Source organism: Macrotis lagotis, chromosome 5, assembly GCF_037893015.1.
Source record: "Macrotis lagotis isolate mMagLag1 chromosome 5, bilby.v1.9.chrom.fasta, whole genome shotgun sequence".
NCBI classification, from domain to species: Eukaryota; Metazoa; Chordata; class Mammalia; order Peramelemorphia; family Peramelidae; genus Macrotis; species Macrotis lagotis.
In genome coordinates, this window is record NC_133662.1 from 191,551,859 (window position 1) to 191,569,158 (window position 17,300).

At 41.0% G+C, this 17,300-nt stretch overlaps 1 protein-coding gene across 2 annotated transcripts in view; it reads right to left on the reverse strand.

Annotated features, from left to right (window-relative positions):
* ARHGAP30 (Rho GTPase activating protein 30) overlaps nucleotides 1-17,300 on the reverse strand; it is a 31,129-nt gene that overhangs the window by 594 nt on the left and 13,235 nt on the right. The window contains exons 3-12 of one of the 2 annotated variants that reach the window (XM_074188124.1): nucleotides 17,007-17,151; nucleotides 9,295-9,377; nucleotides 9,029-9,136; nucleotides 8,592-8,719; nucleotides 5,725-5,896; nucleotides 5,443-5,543; nucleotides 5,286-5,363; nucleotides 4,362-4,742; nucleotides 2,970-3,244; nucleotides 1-2,814 (exon numbers count right to left, since the gene is read on the reverse strand). The exon at nucleotides 1-2,814 is cut by the window's left edge and continues 594 nt beyond it. In XM_074188124.1, the coding sequence (XP_074044225.1) occupies nucleotides 1,081-2,814; nucleotides 2,970-3,244; nucleotides 4,362-4,742; nucleotides 5,286-5,363; nucleotides 5,443-5,543; nucleotides 5,725-5,896; nucleotides 8,592-8,719; nucleotides 9,029-9,136; nucleotides 9,295-9,377; nucleotides 17,007-17,151 (3,205 nt within the window). In that variant the 3' untranslated portion in view covers nucleotides 1-1,080. Of the gene's footprint in view, nucleotides 2,815-2,969; nucleotides 3,245-4,361; nucleotides 4,743-5,285; nucleotides 5,364-5,442; nucleotides 5,547-5,724; nucleotides 5,897-8,591; nucleotides 8,720-9,028; nucleotides 9,137-9,294; nucleotides 9,378-17,006; nucleotides 17,152-17,300 lie in introns of both variants that reach the window. The other variant, XM_074188123.1, reaches the window with a different exon arrangement.

Sequence of the window (17,300 nt, forward strand, 5' to 3'; positions counted from 1 at the left end):
TGTATGGCCTTGGACAAGCCACTTAACCCCATTGCCTTGAAAAGCCTAAACAAACAAACAAACAAAAAAATGATATGTATCTTTTCACCTCTCAATCCATGAACCTAAAGGATATTGAGTGGAAAAAAAAGGAGCAAAATGAAGAGAAACTGTTTGCTACAATTTTGTTATAGTTATACATTCCTTTCCCAACAAACTAAATGGGAAGTTTACAGTCTTCTTTATAATTGTTTATATTACTTTGTAAAAAAAATTTGTGTGACTGAACATTTGTGTTTATTGCTGAATTTTACCTCTCACCCAAGATCCTTAAAATAAGAATCATTTCATTCCCATATACATGAAAAAATACATCTTTAATTTCAAATTATCCCCTACAACCACAAACCTAGTCTCCCTCCAAACACCAATTTCCATGGTGGGAAACAATAAGCCTGTGGTAAGGATACCTCCATCCATTTTCCCCCATAATGGGGTTATAAGTCTTTTCTAAAGACCTGAGAGGTCAGCAGAGGACACCACCACTCCCCCAACTTCCTGGAAGTTAAGGTTGGGGATGATGATTCTTCAGTGGGTTTCTTGAATATTTACCTCCCCACCAAGTCTCAGATTTTAGGCAATAACAAAGAGACCAAGGATAAGATGAAGATGGGCAGCTCTTAAAAGACATCCTAGTGTATAAAGAAAAATATTCCTAGTGGGATGTGGGATATGGTGGGTTCTGAGAAGAGGGATCTCCAGCTCAAAGGAATGCAGTAATTTGGACTGAGTTCCCATCCATTTTTTCAGTTAAAATCATTTCAGTGTTCTGATGGTCACCAGTCTTATCTCCTTACTTTTGTTTCCCCCTGCTAATGGACCTGTACCCTGGGGCAGGACCCTGATACTAGGAGTATTCCAAGCATTAGGTCTGTCTGAACTAAGTTTCAGATGATTCAAAATCCAGGCTTTCTACAGTCTGAAAACAGAAAGTAGGGGTCAGACTCCATGAAGGGGGAATCTCTCCACTAATCGGAGGACTGCATGGGAGACAGCTGGGCAGAAATTGGAGCCTATTGATTTCAAATACTCCAGCCCTACTCAGAGCCCTTCCCCCTCCCCAAGGCCAGAGTGTTCCTCAAATGCATAGGTTCTGCGTTGGGGGGAAATGACAGTGTTGAGAGGCTGGGATTCTCCAAGTGGCAGGCTGTGTCGGCTCCAGGGTCCAACTCCTTGCTGATCTGGGAGTTGGGGTTCTAAGCAACTGAGAGGCCGGGAAGAAGAGACTGGGGGTAGGATGGAAGAAGAGATGTTGGGAAAGAGGCTTCTATCCCCATCCCCAATGCAGGTCTGGGTCCTCCTGACGACTTGAGCCTCTGTCCTCTGCCTCTCTCGGGCTAGTGCAACAGCAGCATCAAAGGAAAGGCTACCTCCATTCCTCCAGGAAGAACGAGAGGCCCGGGTCCCATGGATGCCCTCTCCAGGTGTTCCATCAAGCCTGCCAGGCCGTGGGCATGGGTTTGCTGGAGCTACATGGATCTTGCTACCCAATGTACTAGGCATCTTGGCAAACTGTGGCTTGGGGGGTACTACAGGTACAGATTTGACCTGTTGAACTTGGACCAATGTGGAGGCCAAGCGCATACTCACACTGCCTGCTGGTTCAGGGAGCACCCCAGAGGAAGATGGGGCACAGGCATGTAGAACACAGTTCTCAACAGTAGTCTGTCCTTCAGGTTCCCTGTCTTCTGGCTTAGGGGATTGTGGAACTACTTCCATTTCAAGAGGGTTGGCGTCATGACCTGTGACATTACTTGACCTCCAAGGCACTGCTTCTGGTTCCAGATCCCCTGACAGACTGTCCACTCCAGTCTCCTGATCTGCCTCCCCATCTCCACATTCCCTGGTGCCACTGATACCCTCAGCATCCCATTCAGTGCTTCCTCCATCTTCCCTATTCTCCTGTCTTTCTCCACATTCTTTATTCCCATACTCATTTTCTTCTCCAGCCTTAGTCTCCTTACTTTCACCAATTTTATGACTGTCTAGAGTTTTCCAGTTGCCCTCAGTGCCCTCTGGGCTCTGGCTCTTGACTTCCCCCTCCACTATACAGTTTTCAACCTCTTCCTGGTCCTCATCTTTTCTGCTATCTTTCTCTTGTCCTTCAGTATTCTCTCCATCAGTCTTATTCTCTTCCCCTATCCTATCTTCAACTTGTGCCTCTACTCCTGTCTTGTCTTGGTCTTTTGTCTTTTCTTCTTTCCCTGTATTTTCCTCATGCTCAACTTCTACCACTCCCCTTGGTTTCTCCTCATCCTCAGTCTTCTCTTCTACAGATTTCTCTCTCCTGAATGTCTCCTCACCCTCCTCTTCCTCATCATCCTCAGTTTCCTTTTGTTCTTTAGTTCTCACTTCTTCAATCTCTTTTTCATTTCTTTTAGCATCTCTTTCTTTTCCTCTATTTACTCTAGCCTCAGGTTCCTGACTGCCTTCAGCCTTTTCATTTTTCTCAAAGATGCTCTCAGATGCCTTCACCTTATTCTCTCCAACTTCCTCAAAAGCCCCTTTCCCTCCATTCTCTGAAAAGGTTTGACTTCCATCAACTTCATCTTCCTTTCTCCCTAGATCCTTCTCTCCTTGGGGTCCCGTAACCAGGGAGGTTAGGGGGTCCAGGGGGCTCAGATCATCATAGGCACTGAGGAAAACATCCTCTCCAAAGTCTTCTTCCTGCTCAGAGGTCCCAGTGTCTGGGGAGCAGCAACTAGGAGCCAGGACAAACAGTGCCTCATCCAAGGACAAGTCATCCAGGGGTGGTTCTACAGAGAATTCTTCCACCTATAAGCAAGAGTAACCACTGCTCAGGGAAGTCTGCAATCAGATCCCTAAGGGCTTCCTCAGTGAATTTCTGATCTTTCCCCATCCACCCCCAATGATCTAATCTCATAGCCTTTACATAACCTTATAACCTTCTCCCATTGTCTCTTACTTACCTGAGGTCCAGCACCCATGAGTTCCTCCAGGTAACCAATATTAGGGTCATCTTCCCCAGGGGAGCAAGTTCCTTCTGCCAGGACAGCCTCCCTGATTTCCCCTCCGGCCCACTCTGGTTCTGAGCTGCTTCCAGAATCTTCCAGAAAAGAGAAGGAGTCCTGCACCTCTTGGGACAGAGAGTCCTCCTGGGCTGGGAGCAAAGAGGGTCCTGGCTTAGGGGATTCGGGGTTGGGGATCAGAGGAGCTGGGACTGGACTTGTCTCCATCTTCTCATCTGTAGGGGAAGAAGTGTTCAGTCATCACCAGAGGTACTAATGCTCCCCAATCCTTACATGTACTTTTGTGTCCATCTTCCTAATTCCAGTTCTTCGCATCAACAACTTTAGCTTACATCTATATAACGGTTTATGTTTTGTAAAGCATTTTACAAATATTATCTAATTTTATCCTCACAACAATCCTTGGGGGGTAGATGCTATTATTTTTTCCAATTTCTAGATGAGGAAACTAAGGCAGACAAAGGTTAAGTGATTTACCCAGGGTAACATGACTAGTAAGAGTCTAAGGCAGAATTTGAACTCAGGTCTTCCTGATTCTAGATCCAGTTCTCTAATTACTATACTATCTAACTAGTTCCCTTACTTCTGTCACCAATATTCCTGTTCAAAGATAATTTCCATCAGTGATAATCCCCATCCCTGATACTCCCAACAGAAATGCTCCTGACTCCAAAGTACCCCAATCGCCTATAGACTTGATCCTCTGATCATCAACCCTCATGTCACTTGATACATTCATGCTCAATAATTACACCATCACAACACTATTGCTTCTGTCGATAACACTTCCTGTATCTGCCAGTCACAAACCCTCTTCTTACTCCTTTGGACTTCCCCAGCACTCTCAGCCCATTCTTTCTTCTTATTTGCAGTTCCAGGATTATGGCAAAGGGAAATGGGGGAAAGAAGAAAAGTGGGAAAGGAGGAGAAGGGGAAAGAAGGGAAACAGCAGAGAAAATAAGATAGACATATGTACTAGAGTATTGAGGGGGTTTTTCCTCCTTAGATGTCAAAAGTGAATCACTGAGGTCCTTAGCTTGCCCCATTCCCACTCTTCCCATCCCTAAACTTGAGAAATAGCCTCTAAATTTTCCCAGCTTGAACTCAGTGTCTAATCTCTCAGTCCCTTCTAAGCCTCTTTTTTTGGGGGGGGGCAAGGCAATGGAGTTAAGTGATTTGCCCAAGGTCACACAGCTAGGTTATTATTAAGTGTCTGAGGTCAGATTTGAACTCAGGTCCTCCTGACTCCAGGGCCGGTACTCTATCCACTGTGCCACCTAGCTGCCCCCTTCTAATCCTCTTTTCTTCTCCCAATCCTGGAATTGTGCCCACCTCGGAATCCAGAGCCAAGGCTAGGACCAGAGATAGACCGGGCTTGCAAGGCGGGACACTCAAGTCCTCGAGTGAGTCGTGCTACTGCCGTATTAGAAACTATGTTGGGGGCCACACTGAGGATGGATGTGATGTGCGGGGGCAGGTTGACATTGTAGGGGTCAGAGATATGGACTCCAGCACAGCGCTCAGCCCGATTACAGCCTGCTGCCCGAGCTCCTGCTCGAGTAGCTCTAGGGGTGCCTGGCTCAGAGCTTGTCCCACTCTGTGGCTCCACTTCTGCTTCCCTCTCTCCATCCCCTGCCATAGAGACATCTTCAAGACTCTCCAACTGAAGGGGGTTTGACCGAGAACTATTGGGCTTCCCCAGGCCTTCTGGTTCTGTGGAAAGAGAAGAGAATGGCATGAAGAGAGTTGTTTGAGTTTTCTCCCTATCACTTCCCTCTCCTCCCTCTCTCCCCCCAACCATACAAGGGAATTAATGCCATGAAAATGTGGCACATCTGTCACTTTAGGGTGCTTCCCACTTCCTGAGAGATTTGGGTCCAAGATGCCACTAACACTACCTGACAGCAGCATCACAATGCTTCTTTGTTAAGATACACACACACACACACACACACACACACACACACACACACACACACACACACACACACACACACCCAATCAATAATGCCCATGCATATTGTCTCTTGACTTCTTACTTTAGCCTTACAGTACACTCTTTCTACCTTGCTCCCAGGTCAAAACATATATATACATATATTTTCACTGGCTCTTTATTTACTATGCATCCCCCACACACACATCATTCCCATAGATATACCCATGCAGACATACCTATAGACTCTTTCCCACTGAATTCAAAACACACAAATATAAAGACAGTCACTGATAACGTTCACCCTCATCCAAACCCACCATCACTAACTCCTGCTGCAGCACTCAATGAATCCATGCTCTTGGCTGGCCGCAGTGACATTTTGTCAGATTTTTCCTCTGTAAAACAGGACTGTGAGAAGGGGCAAAGGCTCAGAAGGCACCCAGAGAATGCCTCTCCCATCAAACCTGTACTTACCCCTATCTTCACCCACCCTGGATGACTTGCGCTTGGTGTCATGGCCAGAACGACCCAGATTGAAGATGGATTTCCACTTCCTCACCTTAAGAGACCCCTTCCTTCTTTGTGAGAAGGAGAACAGAGGAAAAGAAAGAAAAGACAAAAGTCAAAAGCCAGAACTGGAAAAAAAAGTAGGAATTTGGGATAGTTAAAGTCATGAAATTTTAGGAAGTGAAGTCAAAACTAATCCCCCCCAAAAAACAACAGAAGAGTTAGCAGAGTTAGATGTGGAAGGATTACTTGTGATCCCCAATATCGATGATGGTATGATAGGGCCGGATCTGTGGGGGGCCATCCCCAGCTTGCAGAACACTGGGAAGGTGGTAGTTTAAAGGTCTGGACAAGGTCTCATCAGGGCAGACCATTCCCCGTGATACCGGCAGAGTTCGCCAGCTAATCTCTGCTTCACCACCTAAGGAAGAACAGATATCAGCTTGAACAATAATAGGGATCTATTCTTTTTCCCTCCTTTTTTATGATCTCTGTGGGATATAGCCTTAGTAATGATATTGCTGGATTAAAGGTTATGCACAATTTGGTTGCCCTTGGGGTATAATTCCAAATTGCTCTCCAGAATAGTTGAATCAGTTTAAATCTCCACCAACAGTATGTTAGTATCCCCTTTTTCCCTCATCTTCTCCAACATTTACCATTTTATTTTTAGTCATGTTAGCAAATCTCATAAGTATGATGTACCTCAGAGTTGATTTAATTTGCATTTCTCTAATCAATAATAATTTGGTACTCCTGACTCCAGGGCCGGTGCTCTATCCACTGCACCACCTAGCCGGCCCTAATCCATAATGATTTGGAGCAATTTTTCATGTAGCTGTAACTAGTTTTAATTTCTTCATTTTGAAAACTGCCTGATCAAATCCTTTGACTGTTTCTCAGTTGAACAATGTCTTGTATTCTAATAAATTTGACTCACTTCTCTATATATTTTAGAATTCTTTATCACAATTCTTTTTCAGTTTTTTTTATCAGAAATACCAGCTGTAAAACTTGTTTTCCAGCTTTCTGCATTTTTTCTAATCTTGGTTGCATTGGTTTTTATTTGTGCAAAACCCATTTTACAACTGATAATGTTCTCTATCTCTTGTTTGGAGATAAACTTTGGATAAACTTCTCCCCTCTCCATAAATATGACAGATAAATTATTCCTAGTTCTTCTAATTGATTTATGGTATCACCCCTTCAGTCTAAACACTGTACCCATTTCAACCTAATCTTGATATAGGATGTGAGATGTTGGTCTATGCTTGGTTTTTGCCATACTAATTTCCAGTTTTCCCATCAATTTTTGTCAAATATTGAATTCTTATCCCAAAAGTTAGAGTCTTTAGGTTTATTAAACACTAGACTTCTATAGTCATTTACTATTGTTTCTTTTGTACCTATTATATTTCCCCTCTGATCCAGATCTCTCTCTCTCTCTCTCTTTTTTTTTTTTTTTTTAGGTTTTTGCAAGGCAAATGGGATTAAGTGGTTTGCCCAAGGCCACACAGCTAGGTAATTATTAAACATCTGAGACTGGAATTGAACCCAGGTACTCCTGACTCCAGGGCCGGTGCTTTATCCACTACACCACCTAGCCGCCCCTCATTCCTCTATATCTTAGCCAGTACCAGACAAGTTTGTATGACTGCCACTTTATAATATAGTTTTAGATCTGGTATGGCAAAACCACCTTCCTTTCCATTTTTTCCCACTAATTCCCTTGATATTCTTGACCTTTTGTTCCACATGAATTTTATTACTATTTTCTCTAACTCTGTAAAGCTAATTTTTGGGGAGTTTGATTGGCATGGCACTGAATAAGTAATTTAATTTGGGTAGAATTTCCGTTTTTATTACATTAGCTTGACCTACCCAGGAACAATTGACATTTTTCCAATTGTTCAGATCTAACTTTATTTGATTGAAAAGTATTTTGTAATTTTGTTCATATAGTTTCTGGGTTTGTTTTGGGAGGTAGCTTCCCAGGTATTTTATGCTACTTTAAGTGGAATTTCAGTTTCTTTCTTGCTGTTGGGCTTTGTAATATATAGTATTGCTGGTGATTTATGTAGGCTTATTTTATATCCTGCTACTTTGCTAAACTTGTTAGTTGTTTCAAGTAGTTTTTTTAGTTGATTTTCTAGGATTCTCTAAGTATACCATCATATCATCTGCAAAGAATGAGTTTTGTTTTCTCCTTCCTATTCTAATTTCTTCAATTTCTTTTTCTTTTCTTATTGTTTAGGCTGACATTTATAATTCAATATTGAATAATAGTGGTGATAATAACTATCCTTGTTTCACTCCTAAACTTAGGAATATTTTTAGTTTATCCCTATTATAATGTTTGCTGATGGTTTTAGATAACTACTGCTTATCATTTTAAGGAAAACTTCATTTATTCCTATGCTCTCTAGTGTTTTTTAATAGGAATGGGTTTTGTATTTTGTCAAAGACTTTTTCAGCATCTACTGAGATGACCATATGATTTCTGTTAATTTTACTATTTATATGGTCAATTATGCTGATTGCTTTCCTAATATTGAATACAGGGATCTGTTTTTTAGAGGCACATACCCATATACATCTGTGCCTCTCAGTCTGCTCTGGGTGGGCACATCCCCAAGGATCCTTAGGTTCAAGATCTCAACCATAGCCAGGGTTAGTGATAATGAGAAGACAGTGGGCCTAGGAGAATTAGAAAACTGTATTTTTTTTTAGGTTTTTTTTTTTTTGCAAGGCAATGGGATTAAGTGACTTGCCCAAGGCCACACAGCTAGGTAATTACTAAGTATCTGAGGTCGAATTTGAACTCAGGTACTCCTGACTCCAAGGCTGGTGCTCTATCCACTGAACCACTTAGCCACCCAAACTGTATGATTATTAACTGAGAGAGAGAGAGAAGAACAAGTATCACTGGGAAGTAAGGAGCAATGAATTGGAAGACAGCAAATCTGGGTTTTAATTCTGACTCTTGATACCAACAAGGGATATGACATTGGAAATGATATTTCCCTGGTCTGGGCTTCAATTTTCATTTATTAAGTGAGAGGGATGTTCTAGGGCATCTTTAAGAGTTATTCCAATTCTACATGGGAGGAACTTACCAGTGAGAGTGGCACCCCCAAAGAGCTGCTCAACGTGTGTGAGGATGAACTCGACCACAATGGATTGTACTCTCACCTCCATGAAGGCTGCTGTCCCGTTGAATCCAGAGGCTTCTATGTCCTTAGATCTAGAGGGAAGAAAAGAAAGAGAATCTCTGCTCACTCTTCTTCCCTCTTTCATTTAATAAATGTTTCTTTTCTTTCCTCACTTCATAACTTTTTTGGCTGGCTGAGTCCTGTCACCCCATCTAAGCCTGTACCTACAAAACCCTCCCTCCCATCTCTATTACCTGACTCCACAAGTTTACTTTCCAATCAAACTCACCCCCCGCCCTGTCCCCGACACACACACACCCCTTATACCCTATTTCCTGGAAAGACACACTGCTGTATAAGTTTGCATCTACAATTCCCAAATTTTTCCCACCTCATTTTACCTCAGCAGATTGGGGGCCCACACAATGGCCAGGTTCCTAGCATGCATATTGGTCTGAGAGCTGAATGAGGCCATATGTACCAGGTGACGCATGAGGTATTCCAAGGTCCTGGAAACCAAAGCAGGAAGGGAATGGGGAAATGCATCATACAAATCCAGGTGGGCCTGGATTTTTGAGTACTATCTTCTGTAAGGTATATAGGATTGGGAGAGAAGTTCAGATTTAAGGTCCCCCCTCTAGGTTGTGGGAGGTAAGAGAACATATACCTGTAGTGTGGGCCAGGCAGCTCCCCTAGGACATCACGGATCTTGATCAGGCGCTGAGGCTCTAACTGTACAGCTACTGCCTCCTGGGGAGATTAAAGGGTGAGAGTGGCATCAAAGCCTGCAATGAACCTCTACTATTCTGCCCCTTCTGTCCTCCCCAACTCAGGATCTGAGTTTTCCACAACCTGTCATCCTCAACACCTACCAACATCAGCACTCTGTATTTAGCTATATGTAGCTCTATACTGAAATTTAACAAAACAATTCATTTTATTTATCATGTGGCTAGGCTACTATGAAATCTTAAAACTCAGCTTAGTGAGACTGATGACTCTTCATAGCCCTCCCTCACTCAAATCCAATTCACTTGCAAGTCATGGCATCACCTTCCTCTTTGAGAACAAAGTATAGACAACAACACCCAGCTTCCATTTCCAGTTGTTTTCACTGGCTGTGTATTTTCTTGGGTAATCTCTCTGGGTGACAGTTTCAACATCTCTGAAATGAAGGCCTTGAACTAGATGACTCCATAGATCTGCTGTCTAGCTTCAACAAGATCTCATGATTGTGTGTACTTCTTTCAGTATTAAGAAATTGCAATTCATCTAGTCTACAAACTGAATTTTCTACAAGAAGTTCCTCTAATATGGTGAAGGCCTTCATCTAATTTTCTTCACATTGCATATATACCAATGAAGATGTGGGCTTTCTATTAATTTTATCCCTTCACTTTCACTACAAGATCAGACCACATTCTTTCCATCTAATGGCATCCTTTGAGGACAGCTAAGTGGTACAATGGATAGAGTAGTAGGCCCAGAGATAGGAAAACTCCTCTTCCTAACCAGCTTTTGTCACTTACTAGCTGTATGATCCTGGGCTAGCAACTTAACCCTCTTTGTTTCAGTTTTCTCATCTATAAAATGAACTGGAGAAGGAAATGGCAAACTACTCCAGTATCTTTGCCAAGAAAACCTCACAAGGGGTCATGAAGAATCAGATACAACTGAAAAATGATTAAACAACAATAAAAATTACATCTTTCATGCCTTGATTGCACAATTTTTGGTGATTGATTGCATTCTATTCATGGCCACAATGCTTCTCTGTTGCTATTTGGATGACCTACAACTTTAATTTCTTTGTAGATGCAGCATTGCATAACTCACAATTATATAGCATCATTAGGAAACTATTGGCTTTTTTAAAAGGGGTACCTTTATTTCAGAGAGGCTTGCTTGGAGTCATTTAAATAACTTTACAATTTCTCAGTCTATTTAGTTATTCTTCTCCTTTCCAAATCTGGCCCATCTGCAGTATCTGTCTAAAATAGGTGTAATGAATTGTCCTTCCAACTGTATATCATAGTCTAAACATTCTCTATTCACTTGATTGTTCTGCTGTGTATAGTTAGGTTAACCTCTTTTAAGGGATTATGAGTCTTATTTGGGAAGCTCTGCAACATTCCAGGGCTTGGTTTGATCAGTAAAATGACATCAGCAAATTTTATAGTCAACAAATGATCACAGCAGGCTTTTGTATTCTTTATTTCTTTTAGTCAGTTGTGTAACAATACAAATATAGTCTTCTATGGATTATCATTTGAAAAAGTGTGCATTCAATGTAGGTATGGATTATTCCATAGAATAATAGAATTCTCTTCCGTGAAATGTTGGACTTAGAATCTAGAAGGCCTGAGTTAAAATCTTGCCCCAGATACTTAAAAACTTTATGATCCTAGTTGAATCATTTAAACTTTCTCAACCTCAATATCTTTATCTGTAAAATGAAAAAAAAATCTATAAAAAATAAGTTCCCAGATTTGTTGTGAGGATCCAAATGAAATAACAGTTGAAAAGTGTTTTGCAAATCTTAAAGAACTTCATAAATACTAGCTGTTATTATTCTCATAAAAATTTTGTAGATGGAAAAGTAATCATACTTGTCAGTAAATGTTCATATTCTCCTATTTATCTTTTTTTTTTTTTTTTGCAAGGCAAATGGGGTTACATGGCTTGCCCAAGGCCACACAGCTAGGTAATTATTAAGTGTCTGAGGCTGGATTTGAACTCAGGTACTCCTGATTCCAGGTCCAGTGCTCTATCCACTTCGCTGCCTAGCTGCCCCTCTCCTATTTATCTTGAAAACAATGTTATTATCAGAATTTTCCTCTAGCATTTAGAATCATCTTCTAAGATTCCTTGAGAATTAAACCTCCAACACCCACAAAATTGTATCCCCTCCAGCACAAACCTCTTCTTTCTGTTTTCTTTGGTACCATGTCTACTTCCTCATATAGCATATTCCAGACTGTGATGTTTGACTCCAAATGTTATGGCTCCATTGTAATTAATGGTGAGAAGAGTTTGTTACAAAAATATTTATAGTTTTTCCACTTTTCATCTATTTGTTGTCTTCCTGCCAGCTTTATCCTTAAATGCCCTCAGGATGACTTTGCTTAGCTTGTTCTCTCATCAAATTTTTTTAAGCTAGTTTTTACCTCTTCTTCAATACTACTCATATTGTTCCACTATTCTCCAAAAGATCTTTTTTAAAAAAAAATTTATTTTATTTAAGGCAGTGGAATGAAGTGACTTGCCCAAGGTCCCATAGTTAGATAATCATTAAGTGTCTGAGTTCACAGGACCTCCTGACTCCAGGGCTGGTGCTCTATCCACTGTGCTGCCTAGCTGCCCCCAATTCTCTATAAGATTTTACAAATAAGTGTATCCTCTCAGGCAGTGTTGCCCTTATTGGCTCCATCTCCATTTTATAAAGAAATGAAACAATTGCTGGCTCAGGCAATTTCTAGGTTCTTTTGGTCTCTTTCTAGTGGTGACTGATTTATATCAGTTAAACTTCCTTAGGAAATGATGACAAACTATCTCAGTCTATCTAGTCTTTTATTAATTTCCCAGCTTACTTAATTTAAACAGGTTGAGTAAGAATTGTTGCAATTGCTTGTCATGTCTTCAGTTCATTTTTTTCTTTCCTTTTGATATTTTCTCAATCTTTGCTGTAGCAAGTTGTTGATCTGACTGTATGCCACATCAACAACCAGTTTTGTCTTAGAATATAATCAGTTTCATTTTTTGATATTATTTGAAGTTCACCATGTCTAGTGCCTTCAGATTCTCATCTCTAAAGAAGTATTAATGCCATAAAGGTGATGCTTTTGTATAGCCTCTTGTACATATAGACCTCTCTTGGTTTTTACTCCTAAACAATGTTTTATGACATATCTTTTGCTATTGTTCTCTATAGTCATCAAATATTAAAGTATATGTTATTTAATCTTAAGTTTTGTAGACTTTCTCTTCTCTCTCACTCTAACAGATGCTTGTACATTTTGATGATTTGTTTTGTGATCTTTTCTTAATATACCAATAATGCACATTATAATGAGAGATAATATATCATAAATAATGTTTCTTGTTGACCTTGGATGTGTAGCTGGAGTAGACTAGAGCACCTAAGAAACACAACTCTACCAAGTCTTTCAATTTTTCTCTTTAAGGAGAGATCATAGATTACAGATTTAGAGCTGAGAGGGAAAACCGGAGGCCATCTAATCCAACTTTCTCATTTTACAATTGTGGAACTTTAGGTCCAGAGAGATGAAAAAATTTGGCTAAGATCATGTGGCTAGTAAGGGGCAGGAGTCAAGAACTGAACTCAGGTTCTCTGATGCCAAAGTCAGCATTCTTTCCATTCTATTAGGCTACCATGCATGATTCAATTCCCCTCAAACGTTGATTTACTTCTGATCCACTCTTACTACATGTCCATTCATTGGTCAATGAAAAATCATCACATACTTATAGTATAAACATCTAAGTAAAGGTTTGTAAACAGTCTAAAACTGGGTGTGTCTTAGCACCCTCTACCCCCTTTTCTACCAACTACTTAGCCACTAGAAAAGTAGAAGGCAGTTATACAAGGCTAGGGTCAGTTTGTGTTTTTCTCTTTTTCAAGGGTTCCCAAAGCCAAAAAGTTTGTCACCAATAGCCACTTATTCATATTTGACTTGGCTGGTCCTCTGCAAATATTTATAGGGGAAACTGAGAAGTTTTTAATATGGCAATACTGCTAAAGATCAGTGATTTTATTCCTGGAAGATAAGCATACAAAAAATGGAATTCAAAACATTCTCCCTTAAGGCTTCATCTAGCTTTTTGGATCCTAGCCCTAGATTCATTCAAGTGCCAACCAGGAACATTAAGGAGGAACCCCATTTCCAAATCCCACTCAGTCAGTCAACTATCATTTATTAAGCACAAACTATGTACCAGGCAGCTGTATTATGTATAGGAATATATTTAAAAAGAAAAACAGCTCCTACTCTCAGAGTTCACAGTCATTAGACTGTAATGCGGGAGACAACATGCAAACAATTATGTACAAGCAAGATATATACAGGATAATTTGAAGTTTGTCTTTTATTTTTGTTTGTTTTTTAGGTTTTTTAGCAAGATAACTGGGGTTAAGTGGCTTGCCCAAGGCCACACAGCTAGGTAATTATTAAGTATCTGAGGTCGGATTTGAACCCAGGTACTCCTGACTCCAGGGCCAGTGCTCTATCCACTGCTCCACCTAGCCACCCCTGAAGTTTGTCTTAAAGAGTAGACACTGAAATTAAGGATTTTAATTAAGGATTTTGCAGATGAAGAAGAGTAACTTTCCAGGTATGGGGAACAATTAGTGAAAATGCCAAAGTTCAAGAGAGTTGCAAGGAGGCCAGTATCACTGAATCACAGAGTATATGGAGGTGAAAGACTGGGAAAGTAGGAAGGGGTCCAGTTATGAAATATCTAAAAGTCAAACAGATTTGATCCTGGTAGTGTGATAGGGAACTATTGGAGTTTATGGAGTTTATAATCAGATCTGCCTTTTAGGAAGATCACTTTGACAGAGTGGAAGATGAGGTGAAGTGGGTAAAGAGTTGAGGCATCTCCATTGCTGCCAACAGGGTATTGCAATAGTTCAGGTCTAAGATGATGAGGGCTTGCCCTAATGTGATTACAGTGTTAGAGAAGATGTTAGGAACTGACTGGATATGGTGGGGTGGGGTGATGAGAGTGAGGAGTCAAGGGTGATACCTTTCCCCAGTCCTTCTTAATTCTGGTGCCTTTCCTATTTATTCTATATTTGTTTGTACATAGTTGTTTGCATATTGTCTTTCTCATTAGATGGTGAGCTCCCTAAGGGCAGAAACTGTCTTTGTATATCCTGTATATCCTTTCTTTGTATTCTCAGGGCTTGATGATGATTTTTTTGTCCTGCATTTTTTTTTTTTTTTTGCAAGGCAATGGGGTTAACTGGCTTGCCCAAGGCCACACAGCTAGGTAATTATTAAGTGTCCCAGGCTGGATTTGAACTAAAGTACTCCTGACTCCAGGGCCAGTGCTCTATCCACTGTGCCACCTAGCCAACCCCTCACAAAGCTTTTTGATTGTGAGTCTGGGTGACTTGGAGGTTCAATAGTAAGCAGAAAGTTAAGAGGGAGGGTTTGGGGAGAAAGATAATGAGTTCTGTTCTGGTTATATTAAATTTAACATGTTTATGAAAATCTAGTTCCAGGTGTCTGAAAGGCAGTTGGAGATTTAAGATTGGGGGTCAGCGGAGAGTAGGGCAAGATATATAGATTTGAGAATTGTCAGTGTAGAGATAGTAAATAAATCCATGGGAGCTGCTTAGATCATCAAGTGAAATTATTTATAAGGAGAAGAGAAGAGGGCAAAAATAGTCATAGTGGACCCCTATAGTTACCAGGTGAATTGTGAGTAAGGATCCAGTAGAGGAAACAAAAAAACAAAATGGTCTGACAGATAAGAGGAGAATCAGGAACAGAAGTGACACCTGGAAAGAAGAGTGTATTAAAAAGAATAGAATGATTGAAAGTGTTAAAGACTATACAGGTCAACAAATATAAAGACTGAGAAAGGTCATTGCATTTGCCAATAAAGAGCTCATTAACAACTTTGGAGAGAGTAGTATCAGTTGAATGATGAAACTGGAAACCATACAAAACTTTTTGGTGGCTTTGTTAGGTTGAAATTGGTTGAAGACATTCAGATTGACAATTAAGGATTCTTCGAGAGGGAAAAAAGCTCTTTCTAACCTCAGATTAGTTGAGTGGGACCAAAGATCTCTACTGAGAAAAGCAGAAAGGAAAGGCAGCAGTTTTTGTTAAAACTTCCACAAGTTTTTTGCCTGGCTGGGTGCTGCTCTCCCTGGCCTTAGGTTTTAGACAATCTGAGGATTAGCCCTTCCAGACCAGGAACAGACTTATATTAGCTGCGTACCCCAGCAGATGGGAACAGTGAAAGCAAGCAAACTTTAAAGCTAGAGTCCAGTGGAAACAGTAGACAGCAAAAATGCAATGCCTGGGGCATCAAGATGGTGCAGTGGATAGAGCACCAGCCCTGGAATCAGGAGGACCTGAGTTTAGATTCGGCCTCAGACACTTCATAATTATTTGTGACCTTGGGTAAGTCACTTAACCCCAGTGCCTTAAATAAATAAAAAAATTTTAAAAATGCAATGCCCCCAGAATTTAGCAACAAAAAGCAACATGATACCACCAGAAAACTCTGGAAGCTCTGCAGTCAAAGGTGTAAAATTGTCCAACTAAGCACATATACTGTTCATGCATGTTGCCATATATGTGTCCTTTGTGCATGCCTTATGGATTAAGTGTGTATTGCCCTCCCCCAAACTAGTAAGAGAGTATACCTCTGTGGAAACGAGACTTTCCTTTTCTGTCACTTAATTTGCTAAATCATTAGATTAAATGTCTTTGCTTGGACCTAATGTCTCTTTTCTGGTTAATTTTATGAAATAAATAAACAGGCAAGGGCTCTCATGAATTGTTTTTGAGTGAATGTGGGCTCATGCTTACCCAACTATACACTTCAAATCTGGGGTAATGTTCTGGGGAGGGCACTCAGGTGATGCAGTGGATAGAGTCAGGAAGACAGGAGTTTGAATCCTGCCTCAGACAATGACTCTCACTAGCTGTGTGACCTTGGGCTAATCACTTAACCCTGATTTCCTTGAATTCAGGGTCATCTCCAGTGGTCCTGCAGAGGTCCTGATTCATATCTGGTCACTGAATCCAGATGATTCTGGAGGAGAAAGTGAGGCTAGTGACTTTGTGCTTATCATGACATCACCTCCCTGATGTTGTGGACTTCTTCACAAGTGAAGGATAAACATTAATATGTTCTGGGGCAAGCATATAAAGTGTGTGCACTTATTTAGAGACTGTTATTGTGACCACTCTTATATATAACTCCCCAAAACCCACTTGCCCAGCCTCAAGCAAAAAATATAAGGACAGGTAGCATATCTAGGAAAGGAAAATGATGGAGAGGGAGTGAAAGAAAAGTATTTTGGGGACAAGCAGAGAGAAGTGGCTCAAAATGGCTATTTATGTCTAGGGTTTGTTTCCTTTAATGATACTGTTATGGGAAGGTGTTACTCTAGGGTTAACTCTGGAAATCATCTATAGATTTCTTTTATTCCAGGTTAAAAAATTCTCCTTTATAGCCTCTGGGGCTCAGGCTGAAGGAGGACCACATATCCCTGATGTTGGATTTTGGAGGGAGACTCTTTGAAGGCTGGTAGCTTTAGAAGAAAGAGATGCTAACCCCATCCCCCTCAAAGCTCCTCTTCCTGCTTCACCCTGGCCCTTCCCAACTACCACTCACAGCAAACTTGTCATAGAGCCGATAAGTGAGCAGGGGGTCCGGCAGTTCTCGAAAATAGGCTTTGCAGAGGGAGGAGACGCAGTGAATGTCCTGTAGGTAGATGTCCTTCCGAAGATCCGGCCGCCGCTCTGCTTCAAATTCCTGCCTGGAAACAAAGGGATGATAAACCAGCAGAGTGACTAGAGATCCAGGGAGATCAGGGAATGTGAGTGGGGGTCACCAAATGATGAAAAAAGGATGCAGGGGAGACAGTGGAAGTGTGTCATGGGCAGGTTGTCAGATGTCCTGGATTGT